The sequence below is a fragment of the Coffea arabica genome, chromosome 8e (genome assembly GCF_036785885.1).
Source record: "Coffea arabica cultivar ET-39 chromosome 8e, Coffea Arabica ET-39 HiFi, whole genome shotgun sequence".
Taxonomy (NCBI): Eukaryota; Viridiplantae; Streptophyta; class Magnoliopsida; order Gentianales; family Rubiaceae; genus Coffea; species Coffea arabica.
The window spans coordinates 46,265,520-46,286,291 of NC_092324.1; the positions used below are offsets into that span (position 1 = coordinate 46,265,520).

The window sequence follows — 20,772 nt, forward strand, 5'->3', positions numbered from 1 at the left end:
GCAAAGTGATAAAATCAACCAAAAAAAAAAAGCAAGACAAGTTGGAATTGCTTTAATAAATCATGAAACTATCTTTTGATGCTGATTAAGACCTTTACCTGTTTGAAGGTTGTAACTCAGAATACAGATTAAGGTTGCTTTCTTGCTATGCAATCAATGCGCAAAATGCATGCATGCACAGCTATGTTCCCGTTTGCATTTTGCAAATTGCAACAGATAGATAACACAGACATTGGTATTCCTAGTTCTTGAGCATAAATATAATAATATCAAGTGTTGAGAAAGTTGGATACGGCTCGTGAGGATTCACAAGTGAATCTTGCTATCACCTATCTAAGAAGTAATCCATGTTGGGAAACCTATTAGTATTTGCATACATAGGTAGGCATATATCTCATGTGACTACTCGTAGATCTTCTTAGTTACAGTATTTTTAAGGCTGCAAGCAGAACCAATTCCCTCAAAAGGCAAATGCAGATGATACAGTTGAACATAGTCTTGTTGGATAAGAACTATTCGTTGGATTCTTCTGTCTATTTCATATACTGTTCAAAGATATTTGTTTTAGCTAGTCAATATATTTTGGAATATGTATTATTCAGAAAAGTGTAAAACGTTACCAACATATTTCATTTCAGAATTCGGTCCAACAGATTTATGTACAAATCCGTAGTATATATAAATCCAGCCCTTTTTTACATATTAAACGTCAAAGCATGATAGAGACTTTACTTAATTCATCACAAAGGCGTTAAAAATGTGAAGATATCACTAGAAGAAATTAATTGGTTTTTCCTTATCAGCTACTAAATTTTTTCATTAAAATATACCTTTTTGTGTTAATGGATTGGAAAAAAGTCATCAGCAGTGAAATTAAGTTCACACCACTTGCCACTTAACTATCAATTCATTGTGATAATTAAGCTACCATTTTTATGTTCTTGTGTACTTCTCAACTTTGAGTGGCGAAAGTTATTGTTCTAGTCTCAGTTTTATTAGGTCAAGTACTAATTCTTGATTAAGGTTCAATGTTAATGTATAGACTCTTTCTTTCCTTGGGGTTAATCTTCTTGATTGAGAGAAGGTTTCACTCGACCAAAAACATAGACACTCACTTCTTCTGTAGTCGTGGATGTCTAGGCAACATACTAACTCAAAAAGGTGAACATGATTAGCTACCCAATTTTGATCAAAATTTTTTTTGTCCCTATTAAAACTTTAAAATCATATAGGGCTGTTCTCTTGAAATCAATTAAATCTTACTCCACGCCTTTATTCTTGAACAACTTGGAGCTTGTCCTTCTTTTCAGCTTTCGCACTATTACGGATATGAAAATACTGATAAAAAAGGGTTACGAGCAAAACTTCGACCCAATCAGAAGCCAAAATAGGCGTTATAATTTTTCTCATATTTGTATGAGGCCTAACTTTAAATTTCAATACAAGCAACTCCAACTAAGGAAAAAAAAATAAAAAAAAGGGAAATGTGGGATGCTTGTAAAGTAACCTCTTCCGATACTGGTTATGTGTTTGATGAATTTATCTGAATTTCTAATAAAATGTGATTAATCGTAATTTGCAAAGTCGACAATGGCATCAGACTGGAAATAATATGTGAAATTGAGAAGTAGACCCCTCACAAGCTGCAAACATTAACTGGACAATCGCTTAATCTGAATCCGTCCAGAACGTCCATGGCCCATGAGCCCATATAAACTCACCTGACGGAGCCCATATAAACTCACCTGACGGAGCCCAACGTTGGGTTGCAGATATGACGTCGTTTTGGTCTTCACTGCGCTCTCTATCGGCTGATTCCAGCTTCCTCCGATCCCTCTCCTCAGACACTTCACTTCTCTCCTTCCTTTGCCATTTCCAAAACCTCAATAAAGATTCACAGAAACCTCAAAAATTTTTGTGGGTTCTTTCAATTATTAGACTTTATCCATTAAATTTCATGTTTTCCTCCCCCCTTTGGTTTTTTTTGATGTACAGTATCTCGTTCAGCTGAAATGATTTAGTGCCATTTCAAGACTTCAAGAAAGGTACACCTTCTCCTCCATATGATACTATTTCAGCCTTCTTTCTTCATTTTTTCTTCGATTTTGGAGATATTGCATGTTATAACTGATATTTCTTTATGTTTGGGGTGTCTGTGTGAGTGAGTGAGTGAGTGTGTTTATTTTTCTTTTTGTGCAATATGGCCTTTAAAAATGCGAAGATCAAATTTTTATGCAGAAAATTTGTTGCCAGTGAATTTAGTTCTAGTCAATTATAATTATTCCTATTATGCTACTTGAATAAACTCTAGTCTTATAGTGTGACACTGTTTGCAGTTTTGATTCTGTAAAATATTTTTTGGCAGGCATTTTCCTATTGGCCTGAATTTTAGCTTTGGGTCTTCACCATTTCTGTAGAGGTTATAGCATGGTCGTCTTAATTTATGCTATTAGAGGATTTGCATACAAGAATTCTAATGCATTTCCCTGTAGTCCAGTATATATGTTTTCTTGTATTGGTTTGTTTTACTTAAAATATTCTTTGCATCATTTAGGTGTTAAAATGGATTTAATGGCTAAATGTGCATGTGGGCATGTTGCAGTAGACGTATGCGATACTGGTAGTGGTGATAGTGATTCTGGTGAGGGTAATAGGAGAAGTGGTAAAGAAAATGGGATGAACATAGACACCGAAAATAATAATAGAAGTAAAACTGCTGGTGCTGAACCGGACACCAGAACTGATGATGCTCGTGACGTGAGTTGGGTGGATTTGGATAAAGGCTTGCATGAGCTGACTGAAAATGACGTGTTTCACCTGAAATTTGACTGTGATGAAGAGGCAGGACTGTTTTATGAGACTTATGCCAAGCTTGTTGGGTTTAATGTTCGAAAGGTGCATACAAGACGTGATGAGAATAATAAGGTAAGATATAGGGGATGGGTTTGTTCAAGAGAAGGTTTTCGGGAGAACAGGATAAATATGTGGGACAGGAAACGAGATCCTAAACCTGTAAGCAGAATTGGCTGTCTTGCTCACTTTCGGGTCAAATATGATAAGAAATCAGGCAAATATGTTGTTACAAGTTTTATTAAAGAGCACAATCATGAGTTGGCACCTCCTATAGTTGTCCCCTTTCTGCAGCCACAAAAGCGTGCACGTAGAGTAGCTGTAGATGTTGGGTTTACTAAGAAAGATATAGAGCGTGAGTGGGCTAGCTCTGACATTCGTGATGGCGACAGTAGGTGTGTCTTAACTCACAGTGTCTTAGCTTACTTGAGTGCTAAGAACGACTATGATCCAGGGTTGTTTTATAAGTACGATCTTGATGAAGAAAATCAATTGTGTAGTATATTTTGGGCAGATTCAAAGTCTAGAGCAGATTATGCCTTCTTTGGTGATGTTTTGGTTTTGAACACTAAATTTAGAAAGAATGCTTACGAAAAACCTTTTATTATTCTTGCGGGTCTAAATAATCATGATCAGACAACCGTATTTGGTTGTGCACTATTGGGAGGCAAGACAGCTGAGACCTATGTATGGCTCCTTGAAACATTCTTGGAAGCCACGAATCACAAAGCACCTGTCTCAGTTATTACAGATGGTGACAAAGCTATAGAAGAAGCAATTCAGAAAACATTCCCCACATCTCAGCATCGTATATGTCGCTGGCACCTATTTAAGGATGCTGTTTCTAGTGCTGGTGACTCATCATCTTTTGGGCCTGAGTTCAAGAAGTGTATGGAGGAAAATTGGAATCCAGAAGAATTTGAGGTGGCTTGGATCAAATTGGTGGAGAAATATGGACTTCAAGGCCATCCATGGTTTGAAGAGACTTACTCCAGGCGTACAAAATGGGCAGAGGCTTACTTACGGGAGCATTTCTTTGCTGGTCTGACCAGTATTCGAGGCCATGGAATGAACACATATTTCACCCGGTTCCTGCAAGTTTGGCACAAGCTTCATGAATTTGTGAGGCACTATGACAAGGCTCTTGTTTGTCTTCGTGAAGATGAGGCAAAAGCAGATTCTGAGTCAGAAAGCGCGTATCCTGCTTTTTGTACAATTTTGAGGGATTTAGAGAGGCATGCTGCTGATGTCTTCACAAGAAGTATGTTTCTCAAAGTTCGTGAACAGATAATGGGCGATGCCATGCTAATTTTGAGTGGAAAAGAGTACCTCAAAGATGATGCCTGTTGGCTTTATAAATTTTCTGAATATATGAAACCTGACGCGATATGGAAGGTTCGATATGATCCAAGCAATCAAAGCTTGAAATGTTCCTGTTTCAAGTTAGTCACAGATGGAGTGCCTTGCTGTCATATGGTTTCTGTGATGAAAGCTGAACATCTGAGAGAATTTCCTAGATGTTGCATTCACAAAAGGTGGACCAAATGTGCAAGGAGTGAAATAGATTCTGGGATCGATATTCAAGCCTTAAATATGGCCACTCAAGTTGCACGTTTTCGAATTTTAAATTCTACCTGTAGTGAGATGAATTATTATGCTTCTCAGACAATTCAAGGTTTTAATGAAACACGGAGTCTCATTTCTAAGATCACGTCTCGTGTGAAGCATATTTACAATTCAAAGGGTGAAGTGGACGAAACAGCACCAGAAGTCAGCCTGGATGCTGATGGCTCAACCACAAGGTCTGGTATGCATGATCCCAAATCAACAAACTCCAGTGGGCAATGTGACGCTACTGCAGTGGAAACACCTCAACCTGACGATTGCAGCCAGCGCAGGTAATGGGAACGTAATAAGCTTTGAACTGCCATGTTTGATTTTTCCAGTGGATGGAGTTCTTAGCATGTATGTTATTTCTCCAACTTTTTCCATTTTCCTGCAGACATTATTGAAAGTGTGAGTGTCATACTGTCAAATAATGTTCAACAAACTGTAAGAAAACAGGAACTGCCCAGGGTACATGTTGCTTTCAGATGTTTTTGCAAGGACTAAAGAGTTAGATAGTGTTTTCAGGTTTGAGTTCAGCATGCTTGTATGCCCATGTTTAAGTATGGAATGCGGCGTTTGATTGCATCTCTTTTCATGTTGCACTGCCCATCTTATTGATTTTTTTAGGTCATCTTACTGAGTTATTTACCTGGAAATTGTGCTTCAAACTGCCACAATAATTCTTTCTGCTGTAATCCTGCATCTGTAATCACGCTTTTTTTTTTATTTGAGACCCATAAATCAGATCGAAGAGAAATTATTGATGTTTGTCTTATCTGAAGCTAGTAAAAATCCTTAGTAACAAAACTATTGTTCTATTGTTGCACCAGTCATGATCAGACTACATCCCAGCAGCTGCGTCTAAATCATGGCTTACAAACATCTGAAGGTACTGGTACAACAGATGATGGTGAGGGACGCACACAGAATGGAGAATTTTCTGGAGCGCCAAGCCAGCCCATAAACTTGATTTGGGAAGACAATGATTAGATTCATCCGAACGCCTATCTGGTAGGTCTTATCCCCTTTTAAGTTCTACATTTTTGACATAGCAGATTTGTCCCTGTCTCAGAAAGTTATATTGTAAGACCCCTTTTACTCGTATCAGTAGATTGAACGAGTTAACATACTGTGGAGAGAAAGTGAATTTTGATTGAAGGGTAAATATACAGAGTCCTACTTCAATAGAACTATTGGTAAATAGGTCATGTTATGCGTGGCTTCAAATTTAAGGTAGTTAATTGTATTTATCCCTGCAGGTATATTGCTGATTGGTCACAGTATCTAGAGAGTGACTATGAATTTCGGGACAAAGGAGCTAAATGTTGGTTAGAAATATTGAGGGGTAAATTAATAGTGGGTATAAGTTCGGGAGGATCAACTGTAACAGCCCTCCATAGACAGATGTCAATGTTTAGATTCACTCTATGATGTTCTATTCACCCAATCATGGTATGTTTAGACTATTAATTTCTGGTTATTGGCCATAGCAAAGAATTTATTGATGGATTTTGCTAGTGGGACATTTTTAAGTCTTTGGAGCAAGGTAATACTCCAATATAAGTTTGACAGCTCTTAATCTAATAATACCCCTCAGACTAGATATGTTACTGTTCACTTTGAACCTACGATGATTTTTTCAACTCATTATAAGAAGTGAAAATTATTTGGGGCCTCACTATTGTCGCATTCAAAAATTTTGTAGACTGATTGTGTTTATAAGGCTTCCCAATTTTGCCCAGGGAACTAACTCCACCAATCTGCAAATTGTATTTGACTTAATTTTTCTGATGCATTCTTTGGAGCTCCTTTTCATTAAAGTGTAGCTCTTGTACTTCTATGACATACTTATGTTTTAGGACCGAGGATTTCTTATTTTTCTCAACTTATGTTGTTGGAAATGTGAATAAGATTGCATGTTTAGGAGACACATTTATGATTCCCCAGCTGTGCTTTGTCAGAAAGGAAGCTCCAGCCCTCATAACAAATTTCAGCATTCTTTAATCTTGTTCATTCTCTTAATCTGTTCCTGTTCCCAGTAAAATGTTCTTAAGTAGATATTTTTTATTTATTTCTCTCTCTTTTGCGCATGTGTGTGTGTGTGTTTAAAAGTCATTTTCTTCAAAATTCGGAAGATCTCTTCTTCTTTCATTTTGTAAGTATCTTCTCTACCCTCATGCAGAAATTCTACCATTTCCCATATTTGACCAAACTACAAAATTTAAAAAACAAAAACTTTCATATGTTAAAGATCACCTGCTCTACAGTGCCATATGTAACAAGCAAAAATGTTTTTTTTTGCATCACTGTGTTGAACTACAGTTGTGGATCGGTCCATAATAAAATATTGAAGCTTCACAGAATATTACCATTGTTTTTGTAACTTTAGTCTGAGACACAGTATGTTTACTGTAGATTTTGAAAAAAATATATACTACTAAAATTGACTGTTAAAAAATAAAAAATAAAAAAATTAACTGTAAAATACAAATTCAAGTTGGAATAGTGACTCAGTACTTCCAAACAGATTAGGTTCTTGCAAAATTGATTTTTAGCTTTGGCTCAAAACAAGAGGATATGTTGGAAAAATCTCTTCAGACATCATGGATGTATGATATATTGAAAAATAAATTATGCATTGACTGGATTGCCACTAACTTGGGAATTAGATATTATGTGGAATGGATTTTGGCTTGCTTTTCTTGATTGTGGGTTGTAACACTTTAGGCTGATTGTTCGACTTTGTAACAAAGTATGGTGTCAGTTTAAAATGCAAGAACTAGTGTAAGTGAAATGTTTGGGGTAGCATTCTAAGAGTAATTAGTCACTAAATCTTTTTCCAGCCAATGACCAAGAGGTTTAAGCCGGGGGCTAGACTACACACCTGATGAATAGGCATGTACATTCTCAGAAGCAAACAGATTGCTGCTGCATTTCTTCTTCTTTTTTTTTTTTGGGTGTTAGTGATGGTTTTCTGTTACTCAATTTCAGGCTGTACAAGTATTAGAGGAGTTGAACTGGATTCGACTTTATCCACCCTGTCAGCCTCCTTTCTTCTATCAAAGGAAGGAAGGCAGAAGTTGGAAGAAGTTGCTTTTGGTTCCCGCAGCTTTGCACATATTTCGTCTCTGCTATGCTGTAAATTTGTAGTTCGACATGACATGCAGGTTCCCTTTTTTCCTTAGGTGCTCTGTCAGGCGAAAATGGTTATGTTCTAACTGTAACAATCGCAGCTACGCTTGTATTGTGCTAAATTAGTCAAAATGCAACCTGTGTTAATTTTATTCTCTATCTTTATTATCTCTTGGAAGAAAAAGAAAAGCAACCAAATTAAAATGATCTATGACTGGTGCAATGCCTGCTATAGCTCTTTTTTTAACCCTCTTGATTATTTTCAGGTTTGTTAAGTATAACTTTTTTATCTTTATTAGTGAATTTCCTTGTATTATAGGAATTCACTGTACTAGTTAAAACTGTTCAACTACTGGGATGAACTAACTACAGGCTGCAATTATTTAAGCAATTTAATAAGCTGATCCAAGAGGATTGTACATTATAGTTTCGAATAAGTGAAAAAAAAAAATGATAACCCTGTATGAAGAATTGAAGGGTACTGCTCAACTTGTCCTGTGGCACATGGACGAGGGGCTGGAGCGGTTGTCAGACAACCGCTCATAAACTTTTCATGGCCAAGATGTGGTGGGCCCATCATCAACGGCCAAAACGAAATGGAACAAAATGGAGATGAGTGTAGAGGATTGTTGCTTTAATACAAGCTTAACTTTTAACTCTGTTTGGTCTAGCCGTTAAGGGTATGAAAAATTCAAAATCAAAATTTGAAAATCAACTTTTGGTACGATCGGCGGGATTTAAAACTCTTTCAACTTAAAAGATGTGGGAAGAAAATGGCGGTAGTGGGTTTTTCTCTGAACACAATACATTGTCGCTGTAGCTCCTTTTGTTCTTCTCCTTTCAACAAATTATTTCGCATAACATAAACATAAATTTTTGTCTTCTTTTCTTCCAACTCTTAAATAAACCATATCAAAACGGGCATCTTGTCTGAGGTGTGCACAAGATAATTGTAAAGATCCGCTGCAGCAACAATACACGCCGATTTAAGTAGTGGATGACTAAGATAGATATTCATCGAGTAACAAATGCATAGCCGAGACTTGTGAGCGGCTCATCTGAAATTTACTGCTTGGTGAACTCTGTCCAAGGTAAACGCTAATATTATATGTAATTTGATTGTAATAAATGTGTTATTTAGTGAAACATGATTTAAAAATTATAAGAAGTATGTCATTATCCTTTTAGAGAGAATGGTTAACTTGTACAATAAAGATCCCGTACAGAATTTCAAAATATAAATGAGGATGTGTACAAATAAAATAACATAACAATGTGACCAACTTAAGTAACTACACAAACGGTATAGATGACAATGTATAGATTTTGAGAATTCTGTCAAACCTTACGCTATGTAAAAGTGTATGAGACATACATGCATTGGTTATGTTACAAGTTGATATAAAGGGTGTACACATTGTTATAAAGTGTGTACATATGATTGTAAAGTATGTAAATACTGATATTATACACAAATTGGTTATAATATTTGTTTGAAATGTATATATTATATAGTGAAATATGCTATGCAAATTATTAGAGTTATGTGATTATCTATTACAGAGAAGATACACATCCATAAAAATTATTTTACAAAATGTTGTAAGGTGTGTACACGTTGTTATAAAGTATGTACATATGTGAATACAAATAATTAAGTGCTTATGATGTGAATAAAGAAATAAAAAATAAATATAATTGTTTGTCTTGAAAACAATAGCAAAAAATGCTTTTGTCGAATACAACACAATGGAGGAAGCGTTGTGTCCTAAGATTGGCATGGAGTTTCAGTCAGAAGATGAGACATACAACTTCTACAATAGGTACGGATTAGGTGTTGGATTCAGTGTTCGGAAAGACTACTTGAATAAGGATAGAGACGGTGTAGTTACATCAAGAAGGTACACATGTTGCAAAGAAGGTTTTAAACCACGATACGAAGGAGATGTAAAACCAAAGAGAACTCGGGCTGAAACAAAAACCGGATGTGAAGCTAAAATGGGGATAATTTTGAACAGAGAAATAATGAAGTATCAGGTTCCAGATCTGGTAATCGAGCATAATCACACACTACACATTTCAGAATGTGCTCATATGATGCGTTCGCAAAGAAAAGTAAGTTTTTCTCAAGGAGCCCAAGCTGAAATTGCAAATGATGCAGGAATATCCTTGAAACAATCCCATGAACTCATGGGAAAAGAGGCAGGTGGATTAGGCAATATTGGCTACACTCGTGATAACTTAAAACACTATCTACGAACAAAAAGAGAGTGGGGATTAAAGTATGGTGAAGCTGGTGCAATGCTACGATACTTTGAAGAACAAAAATTGGAAAATCCGTCATTCTTTCACGCAGAGCAGCTTGATTGTGAAGAACAAATTACAAATATATTTTGGGCTGATGCATCAATGCTGATGGATTATACCTATTTTGGGGATGTGGTTACATTTGACACCACATATAAAACTAACAAGGAGTACAGACCATTGGGCGTGTTTGTGGGATTCAATCAATTTAGACAATTGGTTATTTTTGGAGCAACTCTATTGTACGATGAGACCATTGAATCATTCAAGTGGGTGTTCGGTACATTTGTAGAGGCAGTTTGTGGAAGGCACCCAAAAACCATTTTCACAGATCAGGATGCAGCCATGGCCGCTGCAATTTCAGCTGTTATGCCTTCAACATACCATGGTCTGTGCACTTTTCATATTAGAGTCAATTTCATGAAACACCTTGGGAACTATTACAAGGATGGTAGTAATCTCCCATATAGATTTGCTGAATGTGTGTATGAGATAGAAGATAAAAATGAGTTTATCATGGCTTGGGATGCAATGCTAAAAGAACACAAGCTCGAAACAAATGAATGGTTGTGTGGCATTTATGCATGTCGAAAGAAATGGGCAAAATGCTTCATGAAAGGCGCCTGGATTGCAGGTATGCGTAGCACCCAACTAAGTGAGAGTCTAAATGCTTCCATAAAAAATTATCTGAAACTTGATCATGACCTGGTTCAATTCTTTAAACATTTTAACCGAGTTGTGGATGAAAAAAGATATAATGAACTAAGAGCTGAGTATCACAGTCGACAGAAGCTGCCAATGTTGAGATTGCAACAGACTCCCGTACTGATCCAGGCAGCTTCTATATACTCTCCATGCATGTTTGTTGCATTCCAGAATGAATACGATGAATCCACTACAATGGTGATCTTGGACCAAAAGCATACTACAATGCATGTGGAATACAGTGTCAGTCACTATGATGGAGGAAGGGAGAGAAGAGTGATATTGAATCCAATAACTAAAGACATTACTTGTAGTTGTAATCTTTTTGAGCAGGAAGGAATCCTATGCTCACATGCTTTAAAGGTGTATGATATGGTTGGAACAAAGTTTATTCCTGATCAATATGTGACAAAGAGGTGGACAAAGAAGGCAAGGTCCGGAGGCAGCGTCGATTGCAAGGGTAGATAAATATCATCAGATCCGTCTCTCTCTATTTCCCATCGATATAGGCTATTAGCACCCGAAATGGTAAGACTTGTTACCAGGGCTGCCATGTCAGAAGCCGCTACAAAGTTAGTCAGTAGCGTAATGTCTGAATTGTCAAAGAGAGTCGAAATGCTATTTTCTGGAGAAATAGATGAAATAACACAGAATAGTGCATCAATGGATCTATGTAAGGAAATACAGGTGCAGAATGCAGCTGGCCACTTTGTGACTCCAACGGGTTTGAAGAAACGAAGTGGCAGAAAAACTAAGAAAGTATTGCGTAGTTAGGTGGACAGGTTTCATAGGCAAAAGAAGAACTCTAGATTGTCTGAGGCAAGCACTCCTGAGATGGTTAGTACCGAATCTTATTTTTGAACTTACATAATTACATCATTTCAATTGACTCTACTATCGTAAACCGACTGAGTTGTTGTATATTCTTCTCTTGTCAGTCATCAGAATCCTATCAACCTATCCAAAGTCAAACATCAAGCAAATGTTTGTCATCGAATAATTCTGTAGTAGTAAGTAGTTATTTTTATACTTTACATAATGTGCATTATAGTTCACTGTTAGTTATTTAGGTGTTACAAATTAATATTTTATTTGTACACATTGGTTATAAGGTGTACATATTAGTGATAGGATGTTCATCATATGTTATTTATTTTTGACACAGTAATATCATATTTTGTACATATTAGTTGGTACACATTACAGAGATCTCTTAATTTAATAGCATTTATATGTTGTTGTTTTATGTGTACAAACTGATATATATGTTGTACGCATTGATTGATACCATGTACCACTGGTTACTTTGTTTTGAAATATGAATAATTTCATTTGGACACATGATTACACATTTGGATAAAATTTTTGACAGATTATTAATTTATTTGCTCACATTTATTTTTTCAATCGTACAAGTTACAATTATTTATCACCCGTTGTTTAGTTTTGATATCGTGTTATTATTCCGGTACACGGTGTATATTAGTTGGTACACAGTATGGAGATCTCTTGATTTAATAACATTTACATGTTGTTGTTTGATGTGTACAAACTGATATATATGTTGTACGCATTGATTGATACCATGTACCACTGGTTACTTTGTTTTGAACTATGAATAATTTCATTCGGACACATGATTACACATTTGGATAAAATTTTTCACACATTATTAATTTATTTGCTCACATTTATTTTTTCAATCGTACAAGTTACAATTATTTATCACCCGTTGTTTAGTTTTGACATCGTGTTATTATTCTGGTACACGGTGTATATTAGTTGGTACACAGTATGGAGATCTCTTGATTTAATAACATTTACATTTTGTTGTTTGATGTGTACAAACTGATATATATGTTGTACGCATTGATTGATACCATGTACCACTGGTTACTTTGTTTTGAAATATGAATAATTCCATTTGGACACATGATTACACATTTGGATAAAATTTTTCACACATTATTAATTTATTTGCTCACATTTATTTTTTCAATCGTACAAGTTACAATTATTTATCACCTGTTGTTTAGTTTTGACATCACGTTATTATTCTGGTACATGGTGTATTTTATCTTGTACACTACAAACCATATCATTTGAAATCTATTGCATAGTTACTTCAGTCTAATGCATTGGTTATGTGTTTTATTCATAGTAGCCCATAAGTTTGTAGTATAACTTTACAATGTATTCATTTATGGTCACGTATGTACTGAATTTTGATTTTTGTTTAGATTACTTTCAGTTGATTTTTGTTTACATATTGTTAATTCAGTTGAACATGTTGTTATAAATTATGTAAACATTTGCATCATAATTTTCGTACGACCTAACACCTTAAATTTTGGACACAATGTGTATTTAATTTTTACAAATTAGTTAGTTTGCTGTTATACACAGTGTTAGCATGACTTTGCAATTAATGTAATGTGCTACTCGTGATAGCAGTCATTCAGTGAATCAAATTTTGGATCATCCCCAGTTATTCACTCAGATATGCAGTCTGGTAAGATGGTAAGTCAGATATTGCACTTGTGTGAATAATCAAGATTTTGGACAAATTTACAGTATCTTATTCAGTAAAATACTTAATGGTAGACCGGTGAAATTGTAATCACTCCTCAAATACTGAGTGCTCATAATATCCGTATTCAAGATCGTAACAATCTCCCACTTTTGCTTCCCAACGATCCTGTGAGTAAGACAAAGTACACAAGTTTCACCGAATTCTTAATGGTCAGTAATTCTTTAAAAAATTCATTATTTATAGTTATTATTTAGAACTATTCTAACCTTGTTACAAGACTATTGTAGGGCATGCTTTTATGAACACTGAACTTTTGATTTAAATAATTTATTGCTTGTTTCAATGATTGCCAGACCCCCATTGTGGCCTCTGTGGAAAGGTCAAAGAACAGTATTCTCATGTAATTAAGCGACGAAGAAGTGCAACTACCTACGATATAATTGGGCAGAAGCTAATTGCCTTCCATGAATATGTATGCTAAGCTGATGTATCTTGTGACCCTTTTGGAACTGGATTGGAACAATGTAATACTAAAATGATTGTTTTACTTTTATATTAGATAGCAGTTTGAGAATTGCAATCAATGCAGAATAGTTTTACACCTTTTACTTCTATTCAATTGACTACAAGAAGTTATATATTCATCGTGGTGTCCCAACCCTGTCTGACGCAAACAAAAAATGAAGCATGTCCCAACAGTAATGAACTTTGCTCCCAACACAAAATTCTATATGTCCCACTAGTAGTAAAAACTTCATAACTAATGAACTTGCTCCCAACAGTAATCCCAAAAGGAGATAATTCTACACGACACAAGTACAAAATTCTACACAACACAACTCATAAATTACTAAATATTTGTCAATCATTTATTACAACTGGTTTTTTCGTCGGTGAGGGATATTAACAACTCAAGGATGGATTCGGCCCATTCGTTATGCTCGGCTGCAACCAACATAGACACATATTGCACTCGATACTTCCACATGTTATCCTATCAAGCATTGAAATAATCAGCACCACATGTTATACATTAGTCATCATAAAAATAATTGCTACCAAAAAATTTCTATAAATCAAAATAATATATATACCTCCGTAATGCGTATGCCTAATCTTCCATTCCAGTACTCCAGAAATTTCATTACGAACACACCACAATCATAGCTGAAACACCAGGTATACATTGTCGTGACAACCAGATTGTAGGACATACAAGTTTTACCTTACCATCCTAATAATATAACTTAGTATTTAGTTATATTTCAAGATAGAATATAAATAAACTCTTATTTACAGGACATATACCTATTGTGTGGAGACTGTTGAGGCACATCTGTGACTTGCAATACAAATCTCTCGAAATCCACCAACTTATCAAATTGTTTTGCCATTATTAAGCCCAAGGTTCGCATCTGCAACATAAAAATATACTTTTCCTGATTACACTTTCTCACTAGTTATATAATTTAAAGCCATGAAATAGATGCATTAAAAATTCAAGGTATAAATAGTGTTTAGATTTCACCAGTCGCCGTAAGATGTTAGTCTGTCGAACTCGTGATGAATCAACTCGTGAGTCAGGGAGATGAACAATGCTTTGTGCAATATCAATTGAGTATACAAACCAGTGACTTTTGTTCACCACCGGAACCAGTATCTGAAAATATAATGTGTTAGACTTTACAAATGCAACATATTTGATATAAAATAAAAGGTATTTGATCCAGCAGTTATAAGAGATTGATCACCATATCGGCATTTACTAGACTTGACGCATTATCTGCTCTTATTTTGAACCATTTGTTCAGTTTCGAATATAGGACATCATCAGACTTTTTCTCAAATCGGTCTACACCTTGAATGGCAGCCTGCCCAACAAATCAATGAAATTGGATCGAAAGTCATACAATAGTTAGAAATTGCACGAGCAATTTATACTATTTAATAAACATTGGAATCAAATTTTCTAATAAACTAACAATAAGTGAAACTGTATATGCATGGTGTTAGTTGGTGGTAAAAAAAAGTTGGTCATTATACTTACAACAACACATGGCTCGACAATGTACCGCTTAACCTTCATCAGTCTTTTACTCACATCATTATTCAATAACCTTGCATACATATCAACGACCTAAAAGAGAGGTGAGTATAACAATAAAATATTTTAGCATTCCAAAAGGTGAGACTATCTCCACAATTACAGCAGTTAACTTAGTCAAATAAAATAATTTTCCTTTTCTCGTGGCTTACCCTATCTGATACCCAATGCTTCTCCCGCAAGGATTGCATATCTCTTCGGTTAAGGCTAAATTCGAACATAGACACTAATATCTCACTACATTGAACATTGAGTCAACAATGTTAAGTTCAATTATAAATGAATATGAATAAAAATAACATATTACTTCGAATATTATTGCATAAAAAAAGATTTTACCTCTCATCTCCCGCGTCTTGCCATGTGAAATTCGCAATCTTCCGGCTACATTGTGTCAAAGTAGCCTGGATTTGGAGCTGATAATCAGTAGACCTGATCAGGGTGTTGTGCCTTGTCGTCCGCAATGTCTTGTGCATTCGGCCATCTTCCGCATCTATATTAAGTCAAGAATAGCAAATGTTTTTGTAATGATCAATTTTTATATCATTTACAAAGTGCAATAACAAATGAAAGCAAAATTTTAGCTACAACATATATAACTTGCCTTCGCACTCTTTTTTTTTATATCTAGACCGACCTTTCCATTGTGTTACAGCACATAGCGAATGTTGCTCTACTGCAGCTCCTGATGGGGAAGTTAGACTTGCATCCAAGCAATGAACTTCTGCAATTGCCTTGGCATCATCTTTTCCTTCTTTATCTTCGGGTTCACTTGCCTCATTTTCACCAAAATCCTCATTCCTATCCCCAAAACATGCCTCGTCTTGGTTGTTTTCATATTCAAATTTGTCAGTATCAGAATCTATAACAACCTTTGCCTTCTCATCATCGATCATTCGCTTTTTTGCCCATTTTCTTGTGGATCTAACGGCTGCCTGGGAACATGATGGCATGGCACTACGTTGCGAGCAAAGGATACTGGATATATGCATTACACTTTGTTGACACTCAATTGCTATCCGCTCAGCAGTTGCTGCTTTTGTATATAGAGTGGCTAGATGAACCTGAATATAAAAAAATAAATGCAATTAATCCTCATATTCGTACAACTTCAGACATATTTGCATTGTATTAGATTTAATTTGTTATCTTACAGCAATTTCTCCATGTCCATTATTCACCATATGGCTAATCACATCCGGTGGAAGCTCAGTAGGTTCCTCTTCCTCATTTTCTTCTCTGTTCGTTTTGTTTGACCCTACCTTTGTGGACAAAAAAGTATGTTGTAAGTTTCGCAAAGCAGTTAGCCGTATAATATAATGTCTTGCTAACTCAAATTCCAAAAATATCATTGTTTCAGTAATACTTACTAGCTTTCCTTTGCCAAATTTTCCAAGACCACCCAATTCTAGTGTTTCTCTTTCCATTATATTGGCATCAGTCCATGCTTTTGCTACAGGACAGGTCCTATGAACACAATGATTGAGTATACTTACTCGATCATAATAATGTAGCTGCAAAATAATAACAACTTATCCTTGTTAGATACAATGAACAAATATAAGTTAAGATCATCCACTAGTTGAGATTTCTTAACTTACCAGCAAAAATAGGATGCAACCTCCAACATTTTTGTGGGCATTGCTTTGCATATTCAACAATTTTTTGCACAAATCAGCTCTGACAAACTTAGCCCAATTGAATTTTGCTATTTCTGAAGTTGATTGTAAACTCTCCCATAAATTGGCTTTAATTTCAGCTCGTGTTGTTGGAGCAAGCAAGCACCCACATGCAAAAATAACAAATAATCTCTTGAATTCATCCCCGACCTCCATGGATATTAGCTCATCTTCTATATCATGCCAATTATACTTCTTCTTCCTAGGATAATGTGGTTCGCTATCAATTCCATCATCTCCAGTATCTTCAACCGGCACTGGCCCCTCACCTGGAATTCCAAGAGCCTTTGCTATATCTTCTGACGTTACAGGCAGTACACGTCCACCTTCAAGTTGTATGTATGAGTGAGTTGGATTGAAATTATTCACCAACCACATGCATATCATACTTGGAAGGTTGTGGCATTGGATCTCCAGCAATCCACCAAAACTTATTTCTTGGATTGCAGCTATTTTCTCCCCATCAATACGCCCCACAAACCTTAAAAATTTAGCTGGTGTGCACCTAAACCTGTATGCCTATAAAAACAATATAACAATGTTGATAAAATTTACCAAATAACACTCCAATACTTGCACTTGCGCTTTGAAACTTCTAAATCATTTAATTTAAAAACAATAAAATTGTATGCTACGTCCTTACTTGTTTTGCTACATCACTCTTTATGCTTTCTCCCCTATTGGCTATAGACTCCTTGTAGCTTTTCATCAGCTCCTTATATTTTTTCATATTTTTTTCATTCTTCCATACAAGCTTCTCCTCATCACGCAATTTATTCCATGCATTTCTCGAGGCTATGTTTAGCTCCTGCATTGTTAATGCCTTTCCCTTTGCTTTTTCCTTGCGTACGAAGTCAATCCTACCAACATTTAATATGATTAGATCCTATACATAGACTTTTGATTTTATCATGAGTTTTTTAACTAATTCAAAGCCCCAAATGTACACAATAATGCTTCTATAAAGTCATATATACCTGTATGCAATGAAATCAGTTGGTGGCCTCATCGGCTTTACTGGATTCTTGTCATGAAGTTCCTCAACCTGCTTGCCTTTATCTTTTGTAACATTCATCTTCTTGGTTCCCCGACGTCCCATTTCAAACTGCACCAAAATAAATGACATGAAAAAAACATAAGGGATAATTTCAATATCCTATCCCTTGAGGTTTCTTCACAGAAGTGTATTAACACACTTCTGTTGTTACAAATGTACAAGAGGTTTACATAAAGTTACAAAATGTTCAAAATGAACTTCTTCAGAAAGAAGAAAGGTTGAGAATTCCAAAATATTATAATACATCTTTGCTGGATAAATATTAATTAAACATTATTTACACCAGGGTAACATTATGAATTTCCTCTGCAGAAAGAATATAAAATACACTTACATCTTTCCAATTTCAATCATACAACTTAGGAGAGATAATGTATTCCAAAAATAATTGTCTGAGTTTTGATTTTTTTTCACAACACACTAAATAGTCTGAAAAACAGCCTCCAATGTTGACAAAAGTAAAAGTTGTTTTTAACTTAATTATGGCATTTAAATTTATTTAGTTCGAAGACACGTATATGTATAAAAATATAGTGTTATTCTTCTTAGTTGATATTTCATTACTAGGAAATGAAAATTCAAAACTCAATATGTAATGCAACACTTAACTCCAAAAAAATAATAAAATAAAAATCATACCTCAAATTTTGGTATGTTCCTCCTTGTTCCACCTTCAAATGCAAGTACAGGCAAAAATGCCAAGGTTGGTCCTTTAATGTCCACAAGAAAGTTCTGACATGACAGTTATGGTCAAAAACTAAGTGCTTAAAGCGGACAAGTAACAGTGAGGCCATCAAATGTATACATGCATCTAAAGTTTGTATACCTGTATGATTGTGTTTTAGTAGATACAAGTTGTGGAATCATACCATGTTATAGATATACAAGCGTCACTAGTTATGGTCTCAAGAAATGATATGGACACGGCACCCTCTTATTTATCAGATTGTTTCTCTAGATGTTTGTAGAAGCAAAATTTTTCTAATTGTGATCATAATATGTGGCAGGAAACCAGGAGAAGAATCGTTCAGGAAAGAGGAAATAAACAGAATTGCCTGATGATTATGAACCTAAAACTGGATGTGTTTTGGCTCATTAGCTTATTTTCTCATAAAACAAAACTTCTACAACAAGTTTAGGGAAGAGAGGAAAGAGTAAATTTCACTGACAAGATAAATGCAGGTTTAATAAAAGCCAAACAAAAGAAATATGGAGTGCTTACATCTGATCTAGAATCTACCACAATCCCAAGAACTGTATCTCCAGCGCACGGTACATACTGCGAAAAAGAGTGCTCAAATGAAATTCAAAATGTTTTTATGATAAACACAAGAAAGTGTTCTTAGACAAGAATCTAAAAGCAAACAGTTTCTTAAATTGAACATCATATCCTGTCTTGGTAATAGTAAAATTAAGTGGAAAGTTAAAGATTCAAGAGTGCCATCCTTTAGTATTTGTATTCTACAAATAAACTATCAGCTGAAAATCTCATACCAAGCACTTGTAGATATCATTTAGAAAATAAAAAGGCAAGTACAAAAAGTGGATGGAAAAAGAAAAAAGGAAACACTAAGAACATTGAGTTCATTAGCAATGACTTCTTCAGTGGGATAGCCACTGGGGGTAAAACTAGAGACATCAAACTCTGACACTAGACATATAGCTAGTTTACCAACTTAAGAACCCAATTATCAGCTAAGACATTAGATGGATCATCTTCACTAAATGTAACCATTATCATAGTGCATTATGAACCAGAACACACTTATAAAGAAGAGAAAGGGATTGCAATGATTGCCAAAAAAAAAAAAAAAAACTTACAATTAGCTTGAACAGAATATAATGCAAAACTGAACAAAACAGGATCATATTTTTGTTGACAGTTTCTCATCTTTTCCTTTCGTTCTTCTAATATTGCAGGTTCTTTGGACTGATTACTAGATTTTCAATAATTTCGTAATTAAATAAATTCATTAAAATCGAAATTAAACCACAACAACTTAGGTAGCAAAAAATTGACATTAAAAATTGAAAAATGCAATCAACATAATTGAGAGGGGTAAAGAAAAACCCTAGTGAAAACGGAGACATTACAGAGAAATTACTAGTTTGTTACAAGATAAAAATAAAAAATCAGGAAGAAGACATTACGAACCTGTAATTTCTCTTTAACAACGAAATTATTACTGATTACGAACTAGTAACAACGAAATTACTAGTTCGTAATCTAGTAACAACGAAATTACTAACTAGTAACAACGAAATTACGAACTAGTAACAACGAAATTACTAGTTCATAATCTAGTAACAATGAAATTACAGAGACATTACGAACCTCCTCAAAAGGTTTGTAAGCAGGAAGAAGACACAAAAAGTAAGTACTAAACTAACTAAGCTTGCAACCTAAAGAAGAAAAATAAAAAAGATAACTTTTTCACAAGTATAATTTCAACAATTTTGTCCTGCCAGCTGAGCTACCCAGCTCGAAATAAACTAAGCTCCAAAATTTCTTCAATCCATCCCACGAAAACTAATGTGAAACTTCAAGACTCACCAAAATAAGAAATTAACTCAAAAATCCCAGAAAATTTTGACCCCAATGAATTAAAAAAAATGTCAAAAAATGAAGAGTATCAATGTTGCGGATAAACATTACAAGGGCAACATAGGAGCAGAGAGTGTAAAAGATCCCATCTTGCCTTAGATTATGCAGTTTCTCGTCCTCCAAAAAACACCGTGGGTCTTCTTTAGGAGGAATTCAGGCAGTTGTTTTGGAAATTAGCAGACAATGGAAGTG

At 35.1% G+C, this 20,772-nt stretch overlaps 2 protein-coding genes and 1 long non-coding RNA gene across 5 annotated transcripts; 2 read left to right on the plus strand and 1 right to left on the minus strand.

Annotated features, from left to right (window-relative positions):
* The first annotated feature begins 1,750 nt into the window (after positions 1 to 1,750).
* On the plus strand, positions 1,751 to 7,742 carry LOC113704097 (protein FAR1-RELATED SEQUENCE 5-like). Of its 3 annotated transcripts, none has more exons than XM_027225756.2 (4): positions 1,751 to 2,045; positions 2,555 to 4,748; positions 5,289 to 5,469; positions 7,450 to 7,742. In XM_027225756.2, the coding sequence occupies exons 2-3, from the start codon at positions 2,563 to 2,565 to the stop codon at positions 5,446 to 5,448; spliced, it is 2,346 nt and encodes a 781-aa protein (XP_027081557.1). In that variant the 5' UTR covers positions 1,751 to 2,045; positions 2,555 to 2,562; the 3' UTR covers positions 5,449 to 5,469; positions 7,450 to 7,742. The 3 variants fall into 3 exon arrangements, with proteins under 3 accessions (XP_027081557.1, XP_071917635.1, XP_027081558.2); XM_072061534.1 differs by having other exon boundaries at positions 2,603 to 4,748; XM_027225757.2 differs by lacking the exon at positions 7,450 to 7,742 and adding an exon at positions 5,718 to 6,585.
* A 1,597-nt stretch (positions 7,743 to 9,339) lies between these two features.
* Positions 9,340 to 11,070, plus strand: LOC113704912 (protein FAR1-RELATED SEQUENCE 5-like). The gene has a single exon (XM_027226777.2). It carries the CDS (start codon positions 9,340 to 9,342, stop codon positions 11,068 to 11,070), a length of 1,731 nt encoding a protein of 576 aa, XP_027082578.2.
* A 2,751-nt stretch (positions 11,071 to 13,821) lies between these two features.
* On the minus strand, positions 13,822 to 14,576 carry LOC140012883 (uncharacterized). Its single transcript, XR_011819854.1, has 3 exons — positions 14,444 to 14,576; positions 14,230 to 14,302; positions 13,822 to 14,129 (listed from the first exon to the last, which is right to left on the minus strand). It is a non-coding gene; the product is annotated as an uncharacterized lncRNA (long non-coding RNA).
* Positions 14,577 to 20,772: the final 6,196 nt, after the last annotated feature.

What these genes read in the sequence shown, in the direction of transcription:
- LOC113704097 (XM_027225756.2), top strand. Translation starts at nt 2,563, where the DNA reads ATGGATTTAATGGCTAAATGTGCATGTGGGCATGTTGCAGTAGACGTA. An exon ending in GACGATTGCAGCCAGCGCAG is followed by an intron (nt 4,749 to 5,288) that starts GTAATGGGAACG and finishes TTGTTGCACCAG; the next exon opens with TCATGATCAGACTACATCCC.
- LOC113704912 (XM_027226777.2), top strand. Translation starts at nt 9,340, where the DNA reads ATGGAGGAAGCGTTGTGTCCTAAGATTGGCATGGAGTTTCAGTCAGAA.